Source organism: Dioscorea cayenensis, chromosome 26, assembly GCF_009730915.1.
Source record: "Dioscorea cayenensis subsp. rotundata cultivar TDr96_F1 chromosome 26, TDr96_F1_v2_PseudoChromosome.rev07_lg8_w22 25.fasta, whole genome shotgun sequence".
Lineage (NCBI taxonomy): Eukaryota > Viridiplantae > Streptophyta > Magnoliopsida > Dioscoreales > Dioscoreaceae > Dioscorea > Dioscorea cayenensis.
The window spans coordinates 1,305,125-1,329,830 of record NC_052496.1 but is presented as its reverse complement, the minus strand read 5'-3'; the positions used below and the strand labels follow the sequence as shown (position 1 = coordinate 1,329,830).

The following is a 24,706-nucleotide window of genomic DNA, read 5'->3' as shown; positions in this document are numbered from 1 at the left end:
CAATAAGACAATATTCCAATCAATTCAATCTTTCACAAGTTATGTTTTCTAATTTTCTCTAGTTTTTAAAAATTTGTTTAAAATATTTTTATCATTATTAAAAGCTTATTAAAAAATTATAAATTCACATAATATTTTTGGGTGAGTTATATAATATGAAATTAAAAGAATCTTTCTTAAAACATGGCTGATAAGAATTTTTATTTTAACGGACTAAATTTTCATTTAATTAATATTTAATAAAAAATTGATATGTTAAAATTAAAACAATAACATATTTATTAAGTTTATTACTTTTAAAAATTTAATTATTAAATATATTAAAAAAATACATTTTTATAAACAATCAATTTTTATTTAATACAAGTGATTTATTCATAATTTCAAAAAATAAAAAATTAAAAAAAAAAATAAACATACACAACTAAGGGGTTTTTTGGCATCATAGCCAATTTCTATTTTTATTTTCAATTGTATGTTTAGAAACAAAACTAACAAATACATGTTTAGCACCTTGTTTTTTATTTTCAAAAATTTTGGCAACAATTCTCATGTTTTTAAAAAAAATAGAAATTTTTAATTTTTTTGAAAACGGTTTTAAAACCACACCTACCTGGCTACCTCCATTAGAGGTCCTCCTTTTCTGCTGCTCTCTCTTTCTCTCTATCTCTCTCTCTCTCTAGTTTTTAATTTTTAATTTTTAAAATTTATCATTTTTTTACAAATTAATACCAATAGTCTAAAAAATAATATTTTTTAAAAAATATTTATAAAAATTTATTATTTGGCATGTTGGAATTTTACAAATTAGTTTATATTGTATAAAAAAGGGAAAATTACTATTTACCCCCTACACTGTTTCAAATTTCCCAAACAACCCCTGCAAGTTATGAATACCGCGGACAACCCTTCCTTTATCATTTTACTTCCTTTTTACCCCTTGTAGGTCACTTGGACTGGGTCCATATTGTGAAATTCCATCATTGCCCTTAAAAATGGTGGGAAAAAAACCGTCCAATCACATCATGTCTAACATTTTTTACATTTCTTTTTTATTTTCTGAAACAAACTTTGGAAGACTTTTATCCTTGTCCTGGCCCTGTTTCCGTTTAAAATTATACAGTTTTTTGTTTAAACATAAATGTTTCCGTTTAAAATTATCAAGTTTCTGTTTAAATATATCAAGTTTCAGTATAAACAGAAATGATTTTAGTAGGTACTCGGATTCTACGAGCGTATCCATCCCACCTCAAGGCCACCCTGACGATTTAGTAGGCCTTCCTAACTCGTTAGATCATTTTGAAGTTTTATCATTGCATGTCGGACAACGTTTTGTAGGCGTTAACCATTTAAAAAACTCATTTCACTACCACGAGTGCGGACACAATCGTAAATCTTGCAAAGAAACTATCGCCAACTAAGCATAAATGATAACTCATATTCATTACATACGTTTGCCACAAACTATCGCATATTATTGTACATTTTGCTCGTTATTTATGACAATCGTTTTCATAAACAAACGCAAATTTAAAATGAAACAATGATATTTAAACATAAACATAGTTGTACAAGTTAATTATTGATTAATTATCCCAGTTTCCACTTAAAACTTATGTTTTTTCTCAGCTATTATTGTCATGTCCTTCTTTCAGTTTAAAATTATACAGTTTTTTGTTTAAGCATAAATGTTTCCGTTTAAATTTATCAAGTCTCTGTTTAAAATGTTATGTCTCTGTTTAAATATATCCAGTTTCAGTTTAAACAGAAATGATTTTAGTAGGTACTCGGATTCTACGAGCGTATCCGTCCCACCTCAAGGCCACCCTAACGATTTAGTAGGCCTTCCTAACTCGTTAGATCATTTTGAAGTTTTATCATTGCATGTCGGACAACGTTTTGTAGGCGCTAACCATTTAAAAAACTCACTTCACTACCACGAGTGCGGACACAATCGTAGATCTTGGAAATAAACTATCGCCAACTAAGCATAAATGATAACTCATATTCATTACATACGTTTGCCACAAACTATCGCATATTATTGTACATTTTGCTCGTTATTTATGAAAATCGTTTTCATAAACAAACGCAAATTTAAAATGAAACAATGATATTTAAACATAAACATAGTTGTACAAGTTAATTATTGATTAGTTATCCCAGTTTCCACTTAAAACTTATGTTTTTTCTCAACTATTATTGTCATGTTCTTCTTTCTGTTTAAAATAATACAGTTTTTTGTTTAAGCATAAATGTTTCCGTTTAAATTTATCAAGTCTCTGTTTAAAATGTTATGTCTCTGTTTAAATATATCCAGTTTCAGTTTAAACAGAAATGATTTTAGTAGGTATTCGGATTCTACGAGTGTATCCGTCCTACCTCAAGGCCACCCTGACGATTTAGTAGACCTTCCTAACTCGTTAGATCATTTTGAAGTTTTGTCATTGCATGTCGGACAACGTTTTGTAGGCGGTAACCATTTCAAAAACTCACTTCACTACCACGAGTGCGGACACAATCGTAGATCTTGGAAAGAAACTATCGCCAACTAAGCATAAATGATAACTCATATTCATTACATATGTTTGCCACAAACTATCGCGATATTATTAGACATTTTTGCTCGTTATTTATGAAAAATCGTTTTTCATAAACAAACGTAAATTTAAAAATGAAACAATGATATTTAAACATAAACATAGTTAGTACTAAGTTAATTATTGATTAATTATCCCGGGCTTTCCACTTAAAAACTTATGTTTTTTCTCAACTATTATTGTCATGTCCTTCTTTCTCGTTTAAAATTATACAGTTTTTTGTTTAAGCATAAATGTTTCCGTTTAAATTTATCAAGTCTCTGTTTAAAATGTTATGTCTCTGTTTAAATATATCCAGTTTCAGTTTAGACAGAAATGATTTTAGTAGGTATTCGGATTCTAAGAGCGTATCCGTCCCACCTCAAGGCCACCCTGACGATTTAGTAGGCCTTCCTAACTCGTTAAATCATTTTGAAGTTTTGTCATTGCATGTCGGACAACGTTTTGTAGGCGTTAACCATTTAAAAAACTCATTTCACTACCACGAGTGCGGACACAATCGTAAATCTTGCAAAGAAACTATCGCCAACTAAGCATAAATGATAACTCATATTCATTACATACGTTTGCCACAAACTATCGCATATTATTGTACATTTTGCTCGTTATTTATGAAAATCGTTTTCATAAACAAACGCAAATTTAAAATGAAACAATGATATTTAAACATAAACATAGTTGTACAAATTAATTATTGATTAATTATCCCAGTTTCCACTTAAAACTTATGTTTTTTCTCAACTATTATTGTCATGTCCTTCTTTCTGTTTAAAATTATACAGTTTTTTGTTTAAGCATAAATGTTTCCGTTTAAATTTATCAAGTCTCTGTTTAAAATGTTATGTCTCTGTTTTAAATATATCCAGTTTCAGTTTAGACAGAAATGATTTTAGTAGGTATTCGGATTCTAAGAGCGTATCCGTCCCACCTCAAGGCCACCCTGACGATTTAGTAGGCCTTCCTAACTCGTTAGATCATTTTGAAGTTTTGTCATTGCATGTCGGACAACGTTTTGTAGGCGTTAACCATTTAAAAAACTCATTTCACTACCACGAGTGCGGACACAATCGTAAATCTTGCAAAGAAACTATCGCCAACTAAGCATAAATGATAACTCATATTCATTACATACGTTTGCCACAAACTATCGCATATTATTGTACATTTTGCTCGTTATTTATGAAAATCGTTTTCATAAACAAACGCAAATTTAAAATGAAACAATGATATTTAAACATAAACATAGTTGTACAAGTTAATTATTGATTAATTATCCCAGTTTCCACTTAAAACTTATGTTTTTTCTAAACTATTATTGTCATGTCCTTCTTTCCGTTTAAAATTATACAGTTTTTTGTTTAAGCATAAATGTTTCCGTTTAAATTTATCAAGTCTCTGTTTAAAATGTTATGTCTCTGTTTTAAATATATCCAGTTTCAGTTTAGACAGAAATGATTTTAGTAGGTATTCGGATTCTAAGAGCGTATCCGTCCCACCTCAAGGCCACCCTGACGATTTAGTAGGCCTTCCTAACTCGTTAGATCATTTTGAAGTTTTGTGATTGCATGTCGGACAACGTTTTGTAGGCGCTAACCATTTAAAAAACTCACTTCCCTACCACGAGTGCGGACACAATCGTAGATCTTGGAAAGAAACTATCGCCAACTAAGCATAAATGATAACTCATATTCATTACATACGTTTGCCACAAACTATCGCATATTATTGTACATTTTGCTCGTTATTTATGAAAATCGTTTTCATAAACAAACTCAAATTTAAAAAGAAATGATGAAATTTAAATAGAAACTGTCGTAGTTAAACAGAAACATTGATATTTAAACATAAACTTTGAAACTTAAATAGAACAATTGATAGTTAAAAAGAAATAACAATATTTACATTGAAAATTAAACATGACCGTCCTAGACAAATGTGGATCGAGTCGGACATCACAATGAAATTGCAAAACAATCGAAAAATCTCCTTCAACATAATATTATCGCTTTTGATTATGTACACAAACGAAAATGAAAAACAAACAAAAACTCTTGCACGAAAAAAATCTCCCTACAAACTACAAGATCATCCAATAATCACACCATAAAAACCGAAAAAAATTTCTCTTTCTAATAGAATACTTTAGAAATCAAACTAAAAAAAGAAACCCACGAATATCAAAACAAAAGGAAACCTGACAACATCTTCAACGGCATCCACCTCGCCTCAATACCTGGAGCGCAAACTAATGAAATGTCAAAGAGTTGAGTGGGAGTTCTCCTTCGAAGCAGTGGTCCAATCCTACAGAAGATGTCCAGACAACGACAACTTTGAAAAAAGAAAAGCTGAAGAGATGAAGAGATGAAGTGAGAAAAAAGAAACCAACACCAATATTGGTGTTCTCCGGGATTTACCAAGAAAAAAACCCGATTCCTCTTAAAGAGAAAAAAACTATCGCAACAAAGGGCGCTATGGTCAAACCACGCCTCACTTGCCACAACTTCCCATGCAAGGGATAATTTCAGTCCAAAAATTTAAAACTAACTCCATTAAATGCTTTGGGGGTTTCAAATTCATCAGTATTTAAAAGGAAGGGGTTTTTAGGGATTCCCAAATTAATGGGGTGTTTTTGGAAATATTAGAAATTTAGGGGGTTATTTTGGCAATTTCCACTATAAAAAATTATATTTTAAAAAATATTTATGAAAATCATTATTTGACCCTTGATTTTTATAAATTAGGATATAACATAAAAAAATATTTTTTTTTTCAAAAAAAGAATTTATAAAAATTTATTGTTTAAGATATTGGCACAATCAACTAAACTAATATAAAAAAATAATTCATAAAAAATATAATAAATATGAATTAAAAAATAATAAAAAAAGTCATCATAATTTTGTGCAAATATAAAATCAAACGTGTTTTTATTTTTTATATTTTGAAAATACATATTAGTGTATCTAAACATAATTTTGTTTTGAAAAAATTAATAAAAAATTTTTTTATTTTATTTTATTTTTTTTTTGAAAAAGTGGATAAACCACAATTTATTAAAAGGATTCAAACAAGAACATAAAGCAACACAACCAGAGAGGCCGACCAGTACCAAAGAACAACACACAGACCGAAAACCAGATCCACTAGATGTGGAAAAGAACAGAAAGATAAAAACGCAACCTAGCGGGGAAGAAACCACTAGGAACTACCCAAGGTGATCAGGGGTTGCTAGACTCTCCCCTCCTGGGCTTAGCAAACTCCAGGCTCCTCTTGACTGAATGCGAAGCCTCCTCAAGCCTTTGTCTTTTCTGCTCAGGAACTGCGGAAACCCAAAACATAAACAAATGAGAAACTTTAATAATCACAGATAAACAATCATCAAAACAATCATCAAAGATTCTTCTGTTACGCTCAAGCCAAACATTCCAAATTAAGACCCTAGACAAAAAAAAAAATAAAAACAAAAACAAAAACAAAAAATGAACGACCGTTAAAATATGTGTTTTGTTTTTTTGAACAATCACTCCAATCAAAGGCTTGAAGAACAATCTGGCACGTGTTCCCTGATTTCAGAGTTGCCTATTTTAGAATCATACGGAATGTCTTTGAGAACGTGAACCAAGGTAAACATAATAATAATAATAATAATAATAATAATAATAATAATAATAATAATAAAGAAAGTAGGCTGTGTTTGATCTAGGAATACTGGAAAAATAAATTTTGAAAAAGAAAAAAATTTTATACTGGAAACGAAAAAAATAATGTTTGATCGCAGATTATTTTTATAGCTAGAAAATTTTAAAAAAATTTATGAAAAATTCAGATTTTGTTGTTTGATTGCTTTTATTTTCCATGAAAAATGTAATATTTTCAATGGAAAAAACCTCATTTGTTATTTGATTGCATCAATTTTCCCTGGAAAAAGTCACATTTTCCATGGAAAAAATCGCGAGATCTGTTCACTTTATCTGGATAAATTTATTTAAAATATTTTCAAGTTATATAATTTATTTTTTTTAATAAAAATTTAAAAGAAAAATTATTTTAAATATTTCAATCGTTATCTTTTCACATAGCTCCTTATATTTTCCCCATAAAACTTTTCCCAAGGGGATGTAGGAAAAATTTTCCACTGAGAGAAAATAGAGTCACATGATAGAGTTTGTGGAAAAATTTTTCACAAAAATTTTGACAAATAAATAGATTATTTAGCTGGAAAATGACCCATGAAATTTTTTTTTATTAAAAAACAATCAAACACAATCGTAGAAGATATGATAAAAAAAATCCAAGATGACATTGAATTAAGAACAACATGAATAAGGAATGAAGATATTGCTGCCAGCAGAAGCCTGGGTGGCCCGACATATTGTTTTGTGTGGTAGTAGTCAGGAAGAAAAAAAAATTGCAAGGCACCGTCCATAACCTATCAAACCAAGAACATGCAGATTCACACAGAGATCAGAAGGGGATGCAGTCAGTCAGAGTCCTCTAGCGAGCATCTGGTTGTAGTTCTCAATGGACTGGAGGCGTTGAAGCTGGAGCTGATGCTTGAACCTGTTGATGAATGCTTCTGCACTCTCGTTAATGTCATCTGGAGCAAACACAGGTCTCCTTGCAACAGCAGGCGGCGAGTTCACAACTTGGCTCCGGGGTCTGCCATCAAACACTGTTGCTTCTGAGGCCTTTCCCGAAGAAGCAGGAGGAGGCGAGCTGCTGCTGGGGACCTTCTCATCCTTACTTATCTTCCGATCATGCTCGCTGATAGGAGCAGAAAAAGAGCTTGCGGTCCGCATGGCTTATAACAGTGCTTTGAGCTGGCTGTGATTGTTCGGAAAGGGGGAGGATTTTGAGATTGCTGATGGGGATGTGAATGGCCCGAATGGGAGCATGCTTTAAATAATTGTGCTGCCTTATCCGCGAGTTTCTACGGTAGGTTGCTTCCCACCAGACGGCATAGCTAGCTGTAAAGGTTGTAAGGTTTGGAATTTCAAAACAGCACGTGATCGGATATATAAGTCGAAACGTGCGGCTGAGGTTAAACGAGGCCCTACTATTTGGTGCAGCTTCCTAGTAAACAATTTCCCTACATCCGCCTCCTTTCTTGACTTTTTAATTATGTTGAAAAGATAATAATAAAGAAGCACCAAGCCAAAACAAGGGAACTCAAACACAATTAAGTCATGTGGTTTGATTCAATTAAAATTAATTCTTCTTTCCGTCACAGAAGTTGTCAATGTCACACCTCCAACTTTGCTTGGAAATCAATTTGTTCATGGGGAGGAAACACTCACCGCCCATAACATGCAATAATAGGCTGGCTCTGTCAACTTCCTCCAACTTGTAGAAAAATTTGAAACTAAGTTATTCCATACCTGAAAGACTAAGTTTGAAACTTCTTCCCAGATCTACATGTTGATCCAATCTTCAATTAACCCAACAGTCTTGATCAGGGAAGAGGTAGTCCGATCATAATACTACGTGGCCAAAGTCCAAAACGTGATGTTTTAGGATGCAGCCCCAGTACCCAGGCCAAAGTCCAAAACGGATATCACCAGTTCATAAGTTGAGGTTATTCCTCGCGGTAGAGACCTGTGCCATTTTTATAAATAAATATAAAAATAAAGAAAGAATTAACATAGAATTTGCAAATCCCACAGCAGAGACTCTGTTCAAATGTTGAGGTTGAGCGCATGCATAATCGGGGGTTGAGCGCATGCATAATCGGGGGTAATTTTTTTTGGGGGGTAATTTTTTTTTGGGTGAGTAGTGGCCTTTACTTCTTTTTTTTTTTTTCTCCACTTTGAGCACCAACTTTTAGTTTGTATTAAAATAAACACTGAACTTTGATTTAATTGCACTGGTAGGATATTTGTGGCTTTTTGGTAAGAATTTGTTAACGTAGGACGGAATGCATGCATGCATGCATGGACACCAGCAGTCCACGTCATCTGCACTAGGGGAAGGTGCCATGTTATCAACTTATACACGTGCCATTTATTTAGTCCATAGAAGATGCCATGTAACACTTATCCTTTTCCCCATTTTCTGTCCCAATCCCCTTGACTTAGAAATCCACTTGCGAGCCACCTTCCGGTTGAGCCTGAGAATGTCGAGAGCAAAAAAACCGCCTGCCTCTCGATGGAGTTCTCCATGCCGGAAGCACATTTTTAAGAGTCCTACACTTCCATATTTGGAGACCGAGGCACAGATACCGGTACAATTAGGAGAGAAGTTTGGTGGGCTCATCATTGTTGTTGATTGGACCATAAGACCGCCGAATGTAAAGCGACCAATTTACCTAAGCTTTTCTGTTTATTGTTCTAATTAAACTTTATATTATAAATCCATGCTAGGGTTTCGAACAATTTATTTATTTTTATTTTTAAATAAAGTTTATGATGGTAAATAATTCAAGCGCAATGATTAGTACAGACTTGAAGTAAGTTATAATGTGAAATTTCTTTAGTTTCTGTAAACTTGAATTGGGCTATTCTTTGAGGTAATGGGGCAGGAAAATATAATCTTTGCATGGATATTACTAGATTTTGTTAATTTGTTTAGTTCATTGGGTTCATTGCAAGTGTTAGTGCTTTAGTAGGTGTTGTGTTTTTTCCCCCTAAGATTGAGTTCAGATAGTGTAGTAGTTAGGTTTTACACTTTGGAACATGTTCTTAGATAATGGCATTCTAGGGTGTACTTTATAGGAGTAATTTCATTTCATTTGGAAAAAATTAGATATGTATATATACGGAACTAAATCAATTTGCTAGGATAAATTAAAGTTGTTACATTAATTATTCTCTTCACCATATTATTTTATATTCATTTGAGTATTTCTTTTATTTGGACAATATAACTATTTTGTTGTTTTTGATAGAGTGTGTTTAGCTGTGTAATTGGTTACATGTTATACTAAATGATATATGCGAATACTCTAAAACTTGGTGTTTTTCTTCAAATTTATTCTCTTTAAATTTATTTGATTTAGTTTGTTTGGGAAGAAGTGGCAATTCCCTCTAGTTGTAGTTGTGTTGTTTTAGAGGAAATAGCATCATCAAGGGTGTAGTTTATAGGTGCATTTTGATTTCATTTGGAGAAAATGATATGTATTTGGACTTAAATCAATGCCCTAGGATAAATTTAAATTGTTAACTTGTTCATTTCACCAAATTGTTCCGTATTCATTTGAATACTTCTTTTCTTTTGATAATGCAGTAATTTTTGTTGCTTTTGATACATGTATAAATTTTTCAGTGAGTATCTAAGTTTGACCTTATATCAGTTTGAACATTAATTTTCAATTCGTATCAAAATGAGCACCAAATTTTAATTTCATTTTTCTGGAGGAGTAATTGGGGGTTTCCGGTGGATTTTTGGTGATGTGAACGCCGGAAAGCTTGCGTGGATGCCCGGTCCACATCACCAACTCACCAACTCAGGCACTTAACCAATGTGGCTTTTTTTGGTCCATATAGGACGTACAATAGTTAACGTGTACATCCTACGTGGACAAAAAAAACACCACATTGGTTAAGTAGCTGAGCTAGTGACATGGACCCAAGGCATCCACGCAAGCTTTCCGGCACTCATATCACCAAAAATAGACCGAAAATCCCCAATTACCCCGCCGGAGAAATGAAATTAAAACTTGATACTCATTTTGATACAATTTGAAAGTTAGTGCTTAAACTAATATAAAGCCAAACTTAGGTACCCATTGGAAAAATTTATCCGAATAACTTGTATGTGTGATTGGAGAATTGTTATAGGCAAATGATGTATGTGAAAAATTAAATCAATGTAAAAATAATTTAGTTACATTTTATTATGCAATGACATACGTAAGTATAAGCATTAATGCAATAGGGAACAATTAGTTCTACATTTTAAGTGAACTAGGTTTTACATTTTATATTCAAATGATGTTATATTGGGGGGCTTTTTTCCATCTTACAATCTAAATTAGATCTTTGTACATAATGCAAGGCTGATCTACTAAGTGGAGGCCAACTTAATGCTAAACATGAAGCATCTGAATAGCCTAAAGCAGAGGTTACGTCACAAGTGAGAATAATTTTATTTAGCAGCATCAAGGCATTGACAGGCATTTATGAGTTATCTAAATAAGTTTTTCTATCATTGTAGGTGATTGACACATCTCAACAAGGTATGCACAACTCATCATAAGTGAGATTAATTATATTTATCAGCATCAAGGCATTCACAGGCATTAATGAGTTATCTAAATAAGTTTTTCTATCATTGCAGGTGCTTGATACATCTCAGCAAGGTCTGTATAGCTCATCACAGGTGAAATCAATTACAGTTAGCAGCTTCTAACTTTCACATGCATTGATTAGTTAGTTATCAAAATAAGTTTTTCCCCCACTACAGGTGATTAACACATCTCAGCAAGGTTTGCGCAGCTCATCACAAATGAGATTAATTTTATTTAACATCATCAAGTTATTCACAACCATTAATCTACACCAGTTATGTAAATAAGTTTTTCATCATTGCTAGTTACTGACACATCTCAGCAAGGGATGCACAACTCATAACCAACCAATCAAAGGAGGGGGGTAGAGAAAATAATATGACAAGGGGAAGGAAAAAACAATTCTCAACTGGAGTTGGCCTCAAATTACTTTACAAGTAAAAAAGAACAAAAGCAAATGGCCATGGAAACAGATAAAAAGAAAAAGGCAGCAAAGAAGGTCCATGCAACCTTTAGAAGCTCTATGATGAGGCCCCAAATGAAGGATAAGCCCTTGAAGGCCAAGGAGAAAGAAGTTGTGGAAAAAAAAGGAGAATATGGGTTCCACATGGTTTGGGAGGTTCTAGTGCATCTACAAATTAGAAGGCCTCTTGAGTGATGTTGTTATCTTTTTTTTTATTATTATTAAGGGCTAGTGCATCTACAACACTCTGGGACAATGTTGTATTTTTCACAATTGTTCTACACCCCAAGGTGTATTCCTTCGACGTGCTCCCCAAAGTGTATTTATGCAGAAAAGTTAGCTGATTTCTATATTTTTGTATTTATGCAAAGTTGTTTATATAATTCAAGTAATATGTATAATTTAATTAAATTTATGTAAAAGTTATGTCTGTATTTTTGCAATATTGTACTCCAATTTGGTTTATCTGATTTTGTCTTCCTACATCATGATTTCTGTATTTTTTGTATTTCAACAAAAATGTCACACCCCGACCTGCAGGTCCCGGCGTCACCCTAACCTCGGATCACCGTAATAGCTAACCTGTGACCTGGTATGACCATGATAACAAGAATAATACAGAATAATAATATATCAAACTAGGGTACACCCCTGAAGAACACCTAGACAAGCAGGAATATCAACAATATTGTTTACAATAACACAAGCACAACAAACAACGGTACACCATTTAACAACACCTAGACAATGCAAGAATATCTACAACAACATCTACAAAAGCACAAGTCAGGGTACAAACAAATACCTGGCGATCAACACAAACAAGAAACACACAAACCAAATACAATTTCAGAATACAAGAAAGCGCAGCACAAGTGGATCCCACCTATATGCACATATATCCAGGAGGTGTACGTATACAAAAAGAAATGCAAACAAAAAATTGGTGCAAACTCTAGCCCAACCAGCCCGCGTGCATTGCTACTGAGACCTATTACCTAGAAAAGGATGGAGATGGGTGAGTAACTACGTTACTTAGTGAAGGAAATTGCATGGAATACATATCGTATACACACAAGATATGCGATGTAAACCTGTGCCACAATTTATGTAAATATGACATATGAATTACGGAATATAGAATTTACAACATCCCAATAACTGTGCTCATACTAGAGTCATATCAGTTTATCCAATAAAGTAACATATTCAAATAGTATGAAGTACATATCATAACATATAATCATTATCGTAGAGTTTATACAAAATAGAAAATATGAAATATGAAATACAGGATTTATAATATTGCAATACATATGCTCGTAGTAGATTCATATCAGTTATCAAATAAAATAACATGTCTAACTAGTACAAAACACATATCACAACACATAATCATTATTACACAGTTTATATATAATACGATATATGAATAGTATAAAGGAAACAATACCCACAAGTAAACATCCATATTAAAAATACAATATGATAATCAGATTGCAATCGTATTTGGAAAACATATATCAATCTTCAGCCTTGTTCTTATAACACAGTAGTTTAGCAAATAATAGAGTAAAACCGAGAATTGGTAACCAGCTTCAAAACCCTCCATCCTTAGTCGTGGTCGCAGCTAAGTCCAAAGCCACCAGAGGTCACGCCTATCAGTGTTGGGCATTGAGACCACGTGTGGTGACCCCCAGGCTCTTAGTCAACACCGCTAAGAGCGAGATCTCTACGAGCTGAAACAACTGGATACAGGTTTCCACACCCCTCTACATGCGGTCTATGGGCCCCATCTTACTAGTAAGTAGTTAGGGCCATAACCTATGCCACTAACAAAACTAATGCACTAACCCTACCACTTGAAGGCTTATGACCAGTGCACCGCCCACATGTGAAAATCGTTAGCCGTCTGAAGACAAAAATAACAACATGCCCAATAGCTGTAATCCATATACAGCTCGTAAACGAATACAATAGTCCACTGAAAGGCTATACACAATATTACCAAACTGATTTTTCAAATACACAATTAAACCAGAACAACATGTTGTCTGCACGCTAAAATCAATATCCGGCCTAGAGGTCCAAAAAAGATAAACACTTGCTGGCCCATAGGCTATCAATCAATATAACAAAATTCATTTACCAAAGATACAATATACTGTTCCACACACATTTTCAGGAAAACCTTCGGAAAACCCAATTCACATCAACAGGTATTTTTCCAAAAACAATCCATCGACGAAAATACCAAAAAGGAAACCAATATTCATAACAGAAGATTTTCCAACAAGATATACAAATATATATATATATATATATATAAACATGGATAAAACGAGTAAACCATGCATATTAATTGTTCCCACTCACAGACGTGGATGACCCCAAGTTTGACATTACCCTCCACCGGTTCCTTGCCCTTGCCTTTGCCTAAGGTCTTGCCTCCTGGGACAAGTTTGACCAACAACCAAATACAGGTTAAAGGCTTTCAATAGAAATAAAAGAAAATAGAACATGCGACCCTAGTATGCAATAGAACCCTTAGGGTTCGCAAATCGACCTCTAAACGACCTCAAACAAACCCACAAGCTAGCTAACCTCACTCATATACTCCCCATAGGGGTAGATAGAACTAAGGGTTCTTATTATGAATGCAAGTTCAATTAGCAATTCTTTTTCAACCCAAACACCAGTAAAGAGCTCTCATCTCCAATTTCATTGAATTTAATCTTTAAATAAACAAAGAGTCTCATAAATCTCCTGATCTAGTAATAGATCTGTAGAAAATTTATAACAAGACAAACCAACAATAGATATACCAGATTAATAGATAACCATAGATCTGAAAACAATTCATCATCTACCAACATTCCAAACTGATCATCCACAAACATGAAGAAGCAGAGTTCATATCTCTGAAAGACTACTAAAGACTAAAAGAAAAATAACCAGGAAATTCAAAGGAGAAGTTCTAGTCCTTATCCCCCATTTCGGCAGTTCCTCAAGCTTATACTGAGTTATTCGATGCCTCTCCTCTCCCTTTCTTCTGCTTATATATCCTCTTCTAGTCAGAATGGATAAAGCCATCCAAATGTGTGCTTGTTTTCCTTTCTCTGGAGATTCTTCCCTCGCAAACCTTAGCCGTTGATTTTGCAACGGCCTCCAATATCTGGCCATCCATGTGTCCCTTCAGCTATGGTCCTCCATTTCCTAGAGATCCTTCTTTTTGTTTCCAGCCAGCCTAACCCTCCATCCAATGATTCTCTTGATTTGTAATCAACCCCTCCTAAGTCTCCATGTTTTCAGCTTCCATTTGCTTCTCTTGATTTGCCATCAACCTTACTTTCACCTCCACATGTTCAACAACCGGTGAGTTAATTTGAATAATATGTGGAAACATAATAGTTCTCCATAAACCCTTGGCCCTATACGAGCCCTAATTATACCGACGAAGAGTCAACTTCGAATCTTCTCCAAAACGGAGAAATAACAAGGGATTCAAGTCCCTTGTTACTCTTATTCTCTTCTAAGGCTAAGATACTCAAGAAATTTCTCAATTTAATTCAAAAAAATCCAAACCCAAAGGTTGGATGAGGGCTTACCCTTAAACTCGAAGAAACGAGCTCCAATTGCCAATTTTTCCGTGTGAAACAGTAGAGTAACATCTAAAACCATTCTCCTAGCTTCCACGATGGAAATGGCAAATAATTTTAAAAGAAAACTGATCAACAATCAAAGAGAAACGAGAAGGAAATGAAAAGGGAAAAGAAAAGAAAAATAAATTAAAAAGGATTTATATATATAATAAATATATATATATACACACACATAGCATTTCAAAAGCCTCCATGTGTTTAGCTCAAATGGTTATATATATCCACTTACATATATATATATATATATATATATATCTCAACTTATACATTTATACTTATATGTATATATATAACTCAAAGTATATATGTTTAGATGCATATATATATATATATATATATATATATAGAACTCAAAATGGCCTTTGTAAAGATTAACCCTCGCCCACCTTGAGGCCGACCAAAATAACACAAACACAGAAACGAACCGGTTCTCACAAAAAAGAATTCGTAAAATTTAAGTTATATGATGTTGTAGAGTTATATAGTTGTGTATAATTCAAGTAGAGTTATAATCCATGTTTAGGAATTTGCAGAGTTATATATGATTATGTTCTTTTAAACATTATGTGATTTTTCTCACTAGATTCAACTAATGAAAGTTAAAAGATAAGCAAAAATAGTAAAAGAGCACATGGAAGCACATGTATGTGCTTTTCTTAAGTTTTTTTATGCATGAAATATCTCAAGGTAGGTTAAGGAATGAGCTAGCCAAGTTCTAGTCATTGTCATTTAGTTCTGTGTTCTTGGTCTCCTGTTCTAGATCTACGAACCTCTTAAAAAATTACTCCCAGCATTCTCGGGCTCGGGCGGAAGGGGTGGCTCGTGGGTGGACTTCTAAGGCAAGGTGATCCACAGAGAAAATAAGGGAAAGAGAAGGATTGTTGGCGTAGACGAAGGAAACGATATGTGTATAAGTTGCTGACATGGCACCTTCCATCAGTGCAGATGACGTGGATTGTTGGCGTTCACGCATGCATTCTGATATCTATGCCAACGGATTCGCACTGGAAATCCCCAAATATCCTACCAGTACAATCAAATCAAAGCTTAGTGTTGATTTTTATACAAATTGAAAGTTGGTACTCAATTTGACATAAGAGCTAAGGTTGGCACCCTCCCAAAAAAAATTACCAACATAATTAGGTATGTATAAATCATTAATCAATCCAAATGAACATATTCACATTGCTTATCCTATTAATTTAGTACACCACTGGTTATATATGCACAAAGGGCTTAACAAATTGGGAAATTACATAAGTAAAGCTATTTGAACCAAAAAGACTTCACTAAAATCTCGCACGAATAACGTGGATGCCTTACGTGGCATCTACATTACTTCCACATCACTTATCTCTCTCTCTCTCTCTCTCTCTCTTTCTCGGCTTTCAAGCACCTTTTGTTTCTAAGTAAATGTTATTACTTCCTACCAGACTTCCTAAACTATTCACCCGAATGATGTGGATGCCCATGTGGCATCTATGTCATCGAACCCTCATACCTCCTAGTCAGCAAGATAGTAGTAGTACTACTACTACTACTAATAATAATAATAATAATAACCATTTCTAATATCTTCCACCTTTTCTCTTTTCTCTCCCGTCATCCTACTCTCGCAGCTCCCGCCGCCGCCGTTGCCATCGTCGTCATCATCTTCACCGCTGCCGTCAAACACAAGCTCTCACTACCGCACTATCATCATCCTATTTCCACCGTCAAAACACAAGCTATCACCACCCACCATCGTCATCCTCTCACTACTTCCGCCATAATCACTCTCTCACCACCTCCGCCGCCTTCATCATTCTATTTTCAAGATCGAACACAAGCTCTCACCATCGCCACTATCCTCGTCCTATTTCCACAGTCTCCTCACCCCAACCCCAGCTATTCTGATAGTCGTCGTTACCGTTGTCAGCCTCTGGTCTTTGACTCCTTAGTGGAAAATCTCCATCTACAGAGAAGTACACAAGGCATGCTTTGTTTTTGATCTTGTTTTTGCTTATTTGCTGGGTTAACCATCCATGTTTTGTTAATGAGTAATTTTTGAAATTAAACAATTATTTTTGTCTATGGATCCAAAAAAGAGAAGAAGGACCTGTCCCAATTGTTTTTGTTGTGCCGATTGTTTTTTCATTTTCAAGTGAGTTTATATTGTTTTGAATTGATTTGTTGTAAGATCATTGTTTTTCATTTTCAGGTGGTAATTTCTAAATTGATTTGTTGTTTTGAGATACTTGTAACATTAATTGTGTAATATTTTATATATAGGGTTTTTTATAGCCCATCATACAAATCAAGAATATTATATCAGAATAAAAAATTGGGTCCTCTGAACCATGCAAGAAGGGGATAGAAGTAGGGTCTTCAAGTTTAGAAATTTTGAACTAAGAAAATGAAGAAATGGTAAATATGGAAATACCAACATGTGGAAAAGTTGTTCCAAAAGTAAGCATGAAGCTCAATTCTCAAGAAGAAGTACACAATTTGTACATTGAATATGCTCGGTAAGAAGGTTTTGGTATTACCAAACAAAGTACAAGATTAGGAGAAGATGAAAAATTGAAATATTACACACTTGCATGTGTAAGAGGTGGCAAAAGAATATTATCACGGCCCGACCCACAGGTCCACGGGATGCAACAACTGCCGCGACGATCCGAAGGAGGGACACTCCGCCACTCAACACTCAGGGTGCCACAAGGCTAACTAACGACTTGGAAACAACAATATTTACACTGGTACAAGATATATAAGTACACTAGAAGTAACAACAACAACAACAACAACAACAACAACAACAACAACAACAACAACAACAACAACAACAACAACAACAACAATGATAAACAGAAATATGGAGGTTCACAAATGCACAGGGAAGCAACAATAACAACAACACACAACTGATACACCAAGAGTTTAAGAGTTGTTTAGATACAAAACCATGCAACAAGGTTTGCTACACACTAGTGGATCCATAAGTCAAACAACATGTCCACGATAAAAATAAACATACATAAACTAAAAAAGATACACAGAAGATAGGACAATAGAAAATGCTCAGCACGTTGCTACACAGCCGCACCTACTGCTTGGAAAAGGCTAGGAAAAGGAAAGAGGGGTGAGCAACTAATGTTACTCAGTAAGTGGAGTTTAGCACAACTCTAATAGAAATATACCACAATAATGACATAAATCTCCAAATATGATACTTTACAAATAAAATGACTAGTTTAGAGCATGAATACATATAATAGCAAACTTTAATACAAAATAGCAAGAAAGATAGAATAAGAAGGCATTCTACCTCAATTAGGGTTTTAAAATATCAAAGTGAAAAAATACTGAATATAGAGTTTCAAATTATGAAAATAAGCTAATCATGAAGCAAAGCATCCACAATAAACATGTAAATCAAAATAGTTCCAAGTTATAAGTATAACAAAGTAAATAACATTAGTTTCACAATAAGTAAACATAATATTAGTTCCTAATCGAATTTACGGGAGACTGCCCTCCTAAGAGCGATAGATGGGTTTCGCCCACTTACCACAAATTCAAGATGACACTACAAAAGAAACAATGGGAATAAATCTCAAACCCAAAATAAAACAACACCCAACACTCACCCAGTATAAAGTGGTCTAGAAACCTCCCTAAACCTTCACTGTGGTTGCGACTAGGTTCAAAGCCATCAAAGTACTCATGCCTTTGACGTTGATCCATCAGTTCACCGTATGGTGACAACGGCTACCCGATGAATATCCAGTCAGGATTTTACACTCCTAGCTGAATTGGTCCTCGTAGTAATCAGCCGATCTACCATGACACCTCAAAAGGCTGACCGTGGGACTGCCTACTGTAGTAGGGTATCACCATACAAACTCAACAATAAGCACAACTCCACACGGAGTACAATAGCTAACATAATACTCAAATAAATCAAGAATCGCCATCCATTCCACAAAGGAATGATGCACACACAACTCAAAATAGTTAAACATGAATCACAACACAATACGCAACTTAAGGGACAACCCAGAAATTTTTCCATTTTAACACAGATTTGCATAAAAGAACCACCAAGCAATAAACTCATTCCAGGGTTGAAAACTTCTCATAAGCAATCATAATAACCCACAAAAACTCATTAACCAAGATAGATTATATAAACATATGAATATGGATAATCTTCTAATAGAGTCATGCTTAATAGTCCCACTCACTAAATTGACAATTTCTCTTCCTCGCAAACTAATCCTTGGCTAACTCTTTGCCTGGAGCCAACGCTTCACCTCCTTGCCAATCACAACAAACAACATCAAAGATTAGTACAAAAATCCAAGCAAAGAAACCCTAGGTTCCTTCTACCAAACAACCCTAAATCAATCCTAGGGTTGGCTCAAAGCTAGGTCTAAAGGTCACCAATGAAGTCCTAAGGTTTTGAGCTTCACTCTAATCCAAAACAATCAAAGAAACAACTAAAGCTTATCGGTGTTACAGTAAAACCGGCCCAATTTATAACATCTAACCAAAAGATTTCTTTACAAACATTCAAAAAAAAAAAAATAATAACAAGAACAAGGGCTTCACTTTGAGCCTAAAATCAACCACACAACATGCTCAAATTGTAGGTTTACAAAGAATTCAAAAACAGTGAAATACGAGTAAAATATGGCCTAAAACTTGAATCAAAACTTATTAAAGTACTCACAAGAAAGGGCGAAAGAAATTTCGAGCTTGGTCCGCCGGAAACAAGTTGCCGGAAAAAATTCTCCAAAGTTGAGGTGTTCGGCCAAATGAGCTAAAGCAAGAAGAAAGAAATAATGAAAAATTTGTGATGCTACAGTAACATGTTGCCACAAAGTTGGGCTAAAAACAACTATAGTGCTGGGCCGACTATAGCTACAGTAAAAAATTGGTTATAACAAATATCCACTGCCAAAAATGCTTTCAACCCAAGACTATCTACTAAGATGAATTTTGAAGCCAAGATTAATGTTATAATCGGTGATAATAAACAATGCAATATATCGCGTGTTAATTCGGGAAAAAAATTCATGCACTCATTCCACAAAATTCTCGTTTTTAGCGATGCAATAAAAAAATGGATGGATATGTGAAAAGAAGACTTCAGTTAAATGATCAAGCAGGCATATGATTGAGTAAGAATTTTCATTCTTTAGTGGTTAAAAGTGGTGGTTATGAGAATTTAACATATACTGAAAAAGATTGCAGAAATTACATTGCAAAAGCAAGGCAGCTTAGGCTTGGTGTTGGGAATACTGAAACCCTTACCAATTATTTCTCTCGCATGCACTAGAGAAATTCAAATTTCTTTCAGATGCCTGATAGAGATGATGAAGGTCGTTTAAGAAATGTATTTGGGCAGATGCAAGGTCCATAGCAGCCTATAAGTCTTTTAGTGATGTAATATCATTTGACACAACATACTTGACGAATAAGTATAACATACATTGTGCTCCTTTTGTTGGTATAAATCATCACGGGGAAACTATATTATTTGGATGTGGTTTATTGTCGAAAAAGATACAAAAACTTATATTTGGTTGTTCAATACTTTGTTGGAATACATGTCTGGTAAGGCTCCTAAGCCAATAATTACATATCAATGCATGGCTATTCAAGGTGCAGTTAAGGCAGTTTTTCCGAATTCTCATCACCGACTTTGCCTATGGCATATTATGAAGAAAGATCCTGAGAAGCTTGGAGGGTTAAATGAGTACAAAGCAATAAAGAAGGTATTAAAGAGCATCATTTATAAGGCAATGGATATTCAAGAATTCAAAGATACTTGGTTGAAGATGATAAGGACTACAATGTTGAAAGAAATGAGTGGTTGAATTTTTTATACAAAATTCATCACCGATGGGCCCTATCTATGTTAAAGGAATTTTTTGGGTTGGAATGTCTACCACACAAAGAAGTGAAAGCATAAATGTTTTTTTTTTTTTTATGGCTATGTTTTTCCAACAACATCTTTAAAGCAATTTGTGGAGCAATATGACAATGCGCAAAAAGTAAGATTGAGAAGGAAAACAAACCACATTTTGCTTCTTTTAACACAAGCTTTCACATGTTAACTGATTGTCATTTTGAGAAGCAACAACAAGAAGCCTACACAAATGAAAATTTTGGGTTGTTTCAAGATGAATTAAGAAGAATGCTATATTGCAATCTTCCACTTATAAATTCAGATGGGCCATTACATATATTTTATGTGACAAATATTTTCAGAGGAAAAGAAGGCATATTCAGAAGATAAGTGGTATTCAATGTCTATCATAATGAAGTTGAATTTGACACTAAATGGTAATGCCGTTTATTTGAGTTCAGAGGAATTATTTATAGACATATTTGAAAGGTTTTCATTGAGAAGAATGTCAAAGAGCTTCCACCTCAATATATTTTACCTCATTGGAGAAGAATATTAAACGCAGGTATACATAAGTGATGAATTATTACGATGATACAGACACTTGTGAGCAAACATTATGATACAATAATTTATGATCTCATTTTTCCAAAGCTACTAAAATTGGAGCACAATCTATTGAGAAATATAATTTTCTAATAAAATTTGTGGATAAAGCAATAGTGAAGTTGATGGATGATACAAATTATGGGGAGAGTCATCCAAAGTAACTGTTATGGATGAAGATCATGAACAACACCAAGAAACATCTTCAATAACAAAGTTTCGAACTCCTTTAAAAGTTCGAACTAAGGGCCGATCACCATTGAAGAGGAAGAAGTCAAAAGTTGAAGAATTAATCATTAGAAATTAGAAAAGGGTACTCATACTCTTCATATCATTTTTAATATTTGCTACACTAAAATTTATGTTTTTATTTACTCAAAAAAAGTCATCCTAAGGGAAATGCACAAACTCCAGATGGCACACAAGAACTTTGTACTCAAGAAAGTGTGGTAATATGATGTTATTAAAGAGTATATTTGTTATGTTGTTTCGTATAATATTTTTAATATAATAGACTAAATTTTTTTTTCTTAGGTGAATTCAAATTCTCTTCCAAATACCTTGAATATGTATGTCTCTAGCTTCACTTTACAAAATATTGGCATTGATTCTTCATCATAGATAACTAGAAAGGTTTATTTCTAAACATATGATTTAGATGACTAAAAGTTTATACAATATTTGTAGCAGAATATACCATCAACTAATCTGACAATGACTGATAGAGAATAGTAGCCTTGTTACCGAAGTAAGCATGTTGTTGAAGAAACAATAGGAATAAGTGTTTTTATTTTCACCTTGATCTTTAAGAGTTGGGCATTGTTTTTTTTACAGATCCAATGTTTTGCACTGCAACTATTTTGGATTCTAGTTTGTTAGATTTTTGCAGAAATATGTGTTTTGTATTGTAGTTATTTGGATTTCAAAACTGTGTATTGAATTTTATTGTGGCTTTGATGAAAGCAACTATGTGTATTGAATTTCTATCATGGCTTGGATAAAAGCAATTATGTGTATTGAATTCCTATCGTGGTTTGGATGAAAGCAACTATGTGTATTGAATTTCTATTGTGGCTTGGATGAAACAAACTGTGTATTGAATTTTTAGGTTTAATTTATTCCATTTTCATAATTATGTTCTTGAATTTCTCCAGATTTCATGTGTTCTATTTGCAGATTTCATATATTCCCTTGTGCTTGGCTCACTTATTTATTACGTGGACATATTTTAATGATGGAGAAAGGCCTGGTTTATGCAAAAATCATTGCAGAAAATCTACATTTCACAGTTTTCATATTTACAATATTGTTGTTAATGCAAAAGGCATTATGATAACACAATTCTGATTCCAAATCACATAAGTGCCAATTCACATAAGCATTCCAATTATGATTCCAATTCACATAAGTGCCAATTCACATAAGCATTTTGATTACACAATTCTGATTCCAATTCACTTAAGTGCCAATAAGTGCTAAAGAAAACAAAAGGACTAGAACACTAGGGCAGCTTCGGCAGCAATAGCTGTAACCAATTGGGAAGGTCACCGCCTTGATGGAAAAGCATGGGGCTCGAATTTGAACAAGCATGCTTGTCCATAATGTCTGTATATTCGTTACCTGGCAAATCAAACAAGATGGGGTGTTGAACTATAAAAATAGAAAGAGCTTCGAGTAGTTTCCTGGCAAATCAAACAACTTAGAAATATCAAGTAAGATGTTAGATTAGTTTGATTACAAGAAAATTCAGAGTATCATTCTCAAATCCATTGAACACGATATAACCTTCAAACATAATGCTGCAGAAACAGAGCAAATACCCTGCCAAACATAGAGGATTTCTGTAAAAAACAAGATGAGATAAAAAACAAAACAAAAACAAGAAAAGAAAACATAGAGAAAAATCAAACAAAGATGAGATAAATACCCTGCCAAACATGATGGAATCGAGTCTGAGCGAGATGAGGTCGGCCACATCCTTCTTCAAGAACCTCACCATCTCCTACTTCTTCTTCGTGATTACCACCAACCTTGAGTTGATACATTTCATTGAATGCTTGCTGCCAATTCACAACAATCAAATTTTCACAAAAAAGAGGAGCAAAAATCACCAAAACTCGATCTTAAGAAAAAGAGAAAAAAGATCACCGTCATTACCATTTGTTGACAAACTTGCTTCCTAGCAATCCGCCCGGCATTTTCATTCCCACTGCTAATTTCTTCGCCACTCGCCCTTCTTCAAAGGATCAAAGGAATCAAAGTGATCGAAAGGTTGTTAGCCACAGTGACAGTGACAGTCGGGACGAGGACGGTGATGGCGTCAGCCGGAACGACGATGGTGAGATAAGAGCAAGGACGGCCAGAGGGGGACCAGGAGACGGGCAAGAGGACACCAGATTTAAGGCTTCATTTTTTCCAACCTATCTTGTTTTATTTATTTTGTTTTAAATGTTGTTGATTAGGAAAGAGATTATATGGAGTAGTTGGATGCCACATCAGCCGCCACGCCATTCGGGTGAACAGTTCGGGAAGTATGGTAGGAAGCAATAGCATTACTTTAAGTAAAGCTATTTGAACCGAAAAGACTTCACGAAAATCTCGCACGAATGACGTGGATGCCTTATGTGCCATCCACATCAGTTCTTTCTTTCTCTCTCTCTCTCTCTCTCTCTCTCTCTCTCTCTGTGCTTTCTAGTGCCTTCTGTTTCTCTTCATCCTCTTTGCCCCTTCATCTACCATCACTTTCTTTCTCTAGCATCGGACAAAGCCAAAGGCTTCGGAAAAAAAGCCTATCATTATCTTCATCCTTAGAAACCACTAGATCTACTGCTCCAGCACGGAGGAACAAACAATGGAAGCGGTGTTGTACTATAACTCAGGGTGAAGGACTCTGGACTTGTAGCCGTGGTTCCAAAGGAGGTATAAGTGGTTTGAAAGGTTAGTAAAAATGCATGGATTTGTGGAGTTTCTCATCAAGCGTGTTTTAATTTCCTTGATGATAAGGTTGAAGAGAACAATTTTAAGGAGGTGAAAGGCTGGGGTTTTGATTTCTTGGTGTTTTTTCATTGATTTGTTGATGTTTGCTTTTTGGCGAGTGTTTCAATAGAGTTGATTGATTCATTCATCCATTCCTATGTTTTTAATTTAATTTTGTTTGTTTTTTTTTTCAAAAAAGATGACTGTATGGGATTTATTATGATGTACATTAATTATTTTGTTTTAATTATCGATATGGAATGACTGCAAATGAGC

General features: G+C 34.2%; 1 protein-coding gene and 1 long non-coding RNA gene across 2 annotated transcripts; one reads left to right on the top strand and one right to left on the bottom strand.

Annotated features, from left to right (window-relative positions):
• Positions 1 to 6,823: 6,823 nt before the first annotated feature.
• Positions 6,824 to 7,509, bottom strand: LOC120253160. Its single transcript, XM_039261473.1, has one exon. It carries the CDS (start codon positions 7,397 to 7,399, stop codon positions 7,085 to 7,087), a length of 315 nt encoding a protein of 104 aa, XP_039117407.1. The 5' UTR covers positions 7,400 to 7,509; the 3' UTR covers positions 6,824 to 7,084.
• Positions 7,510 to 8,714: 1,205 nt separating this feature from the next.
• Positions 8,715 to 10,887, top strand: LOC120253236. The gene is made up of 3 exons (XR_005534219.1): positions 8,715 to 8,886; positions 10,593 to 10,670; positions 10,752 to 10,887. It is a non-coding gene; the product is annotated as an uncharacterized LOC120253236 (long non-coding RNA).
• The last annotated feature ends 13,819 nt before the right edge of the window (positions 10,888 to 24,706 follow it).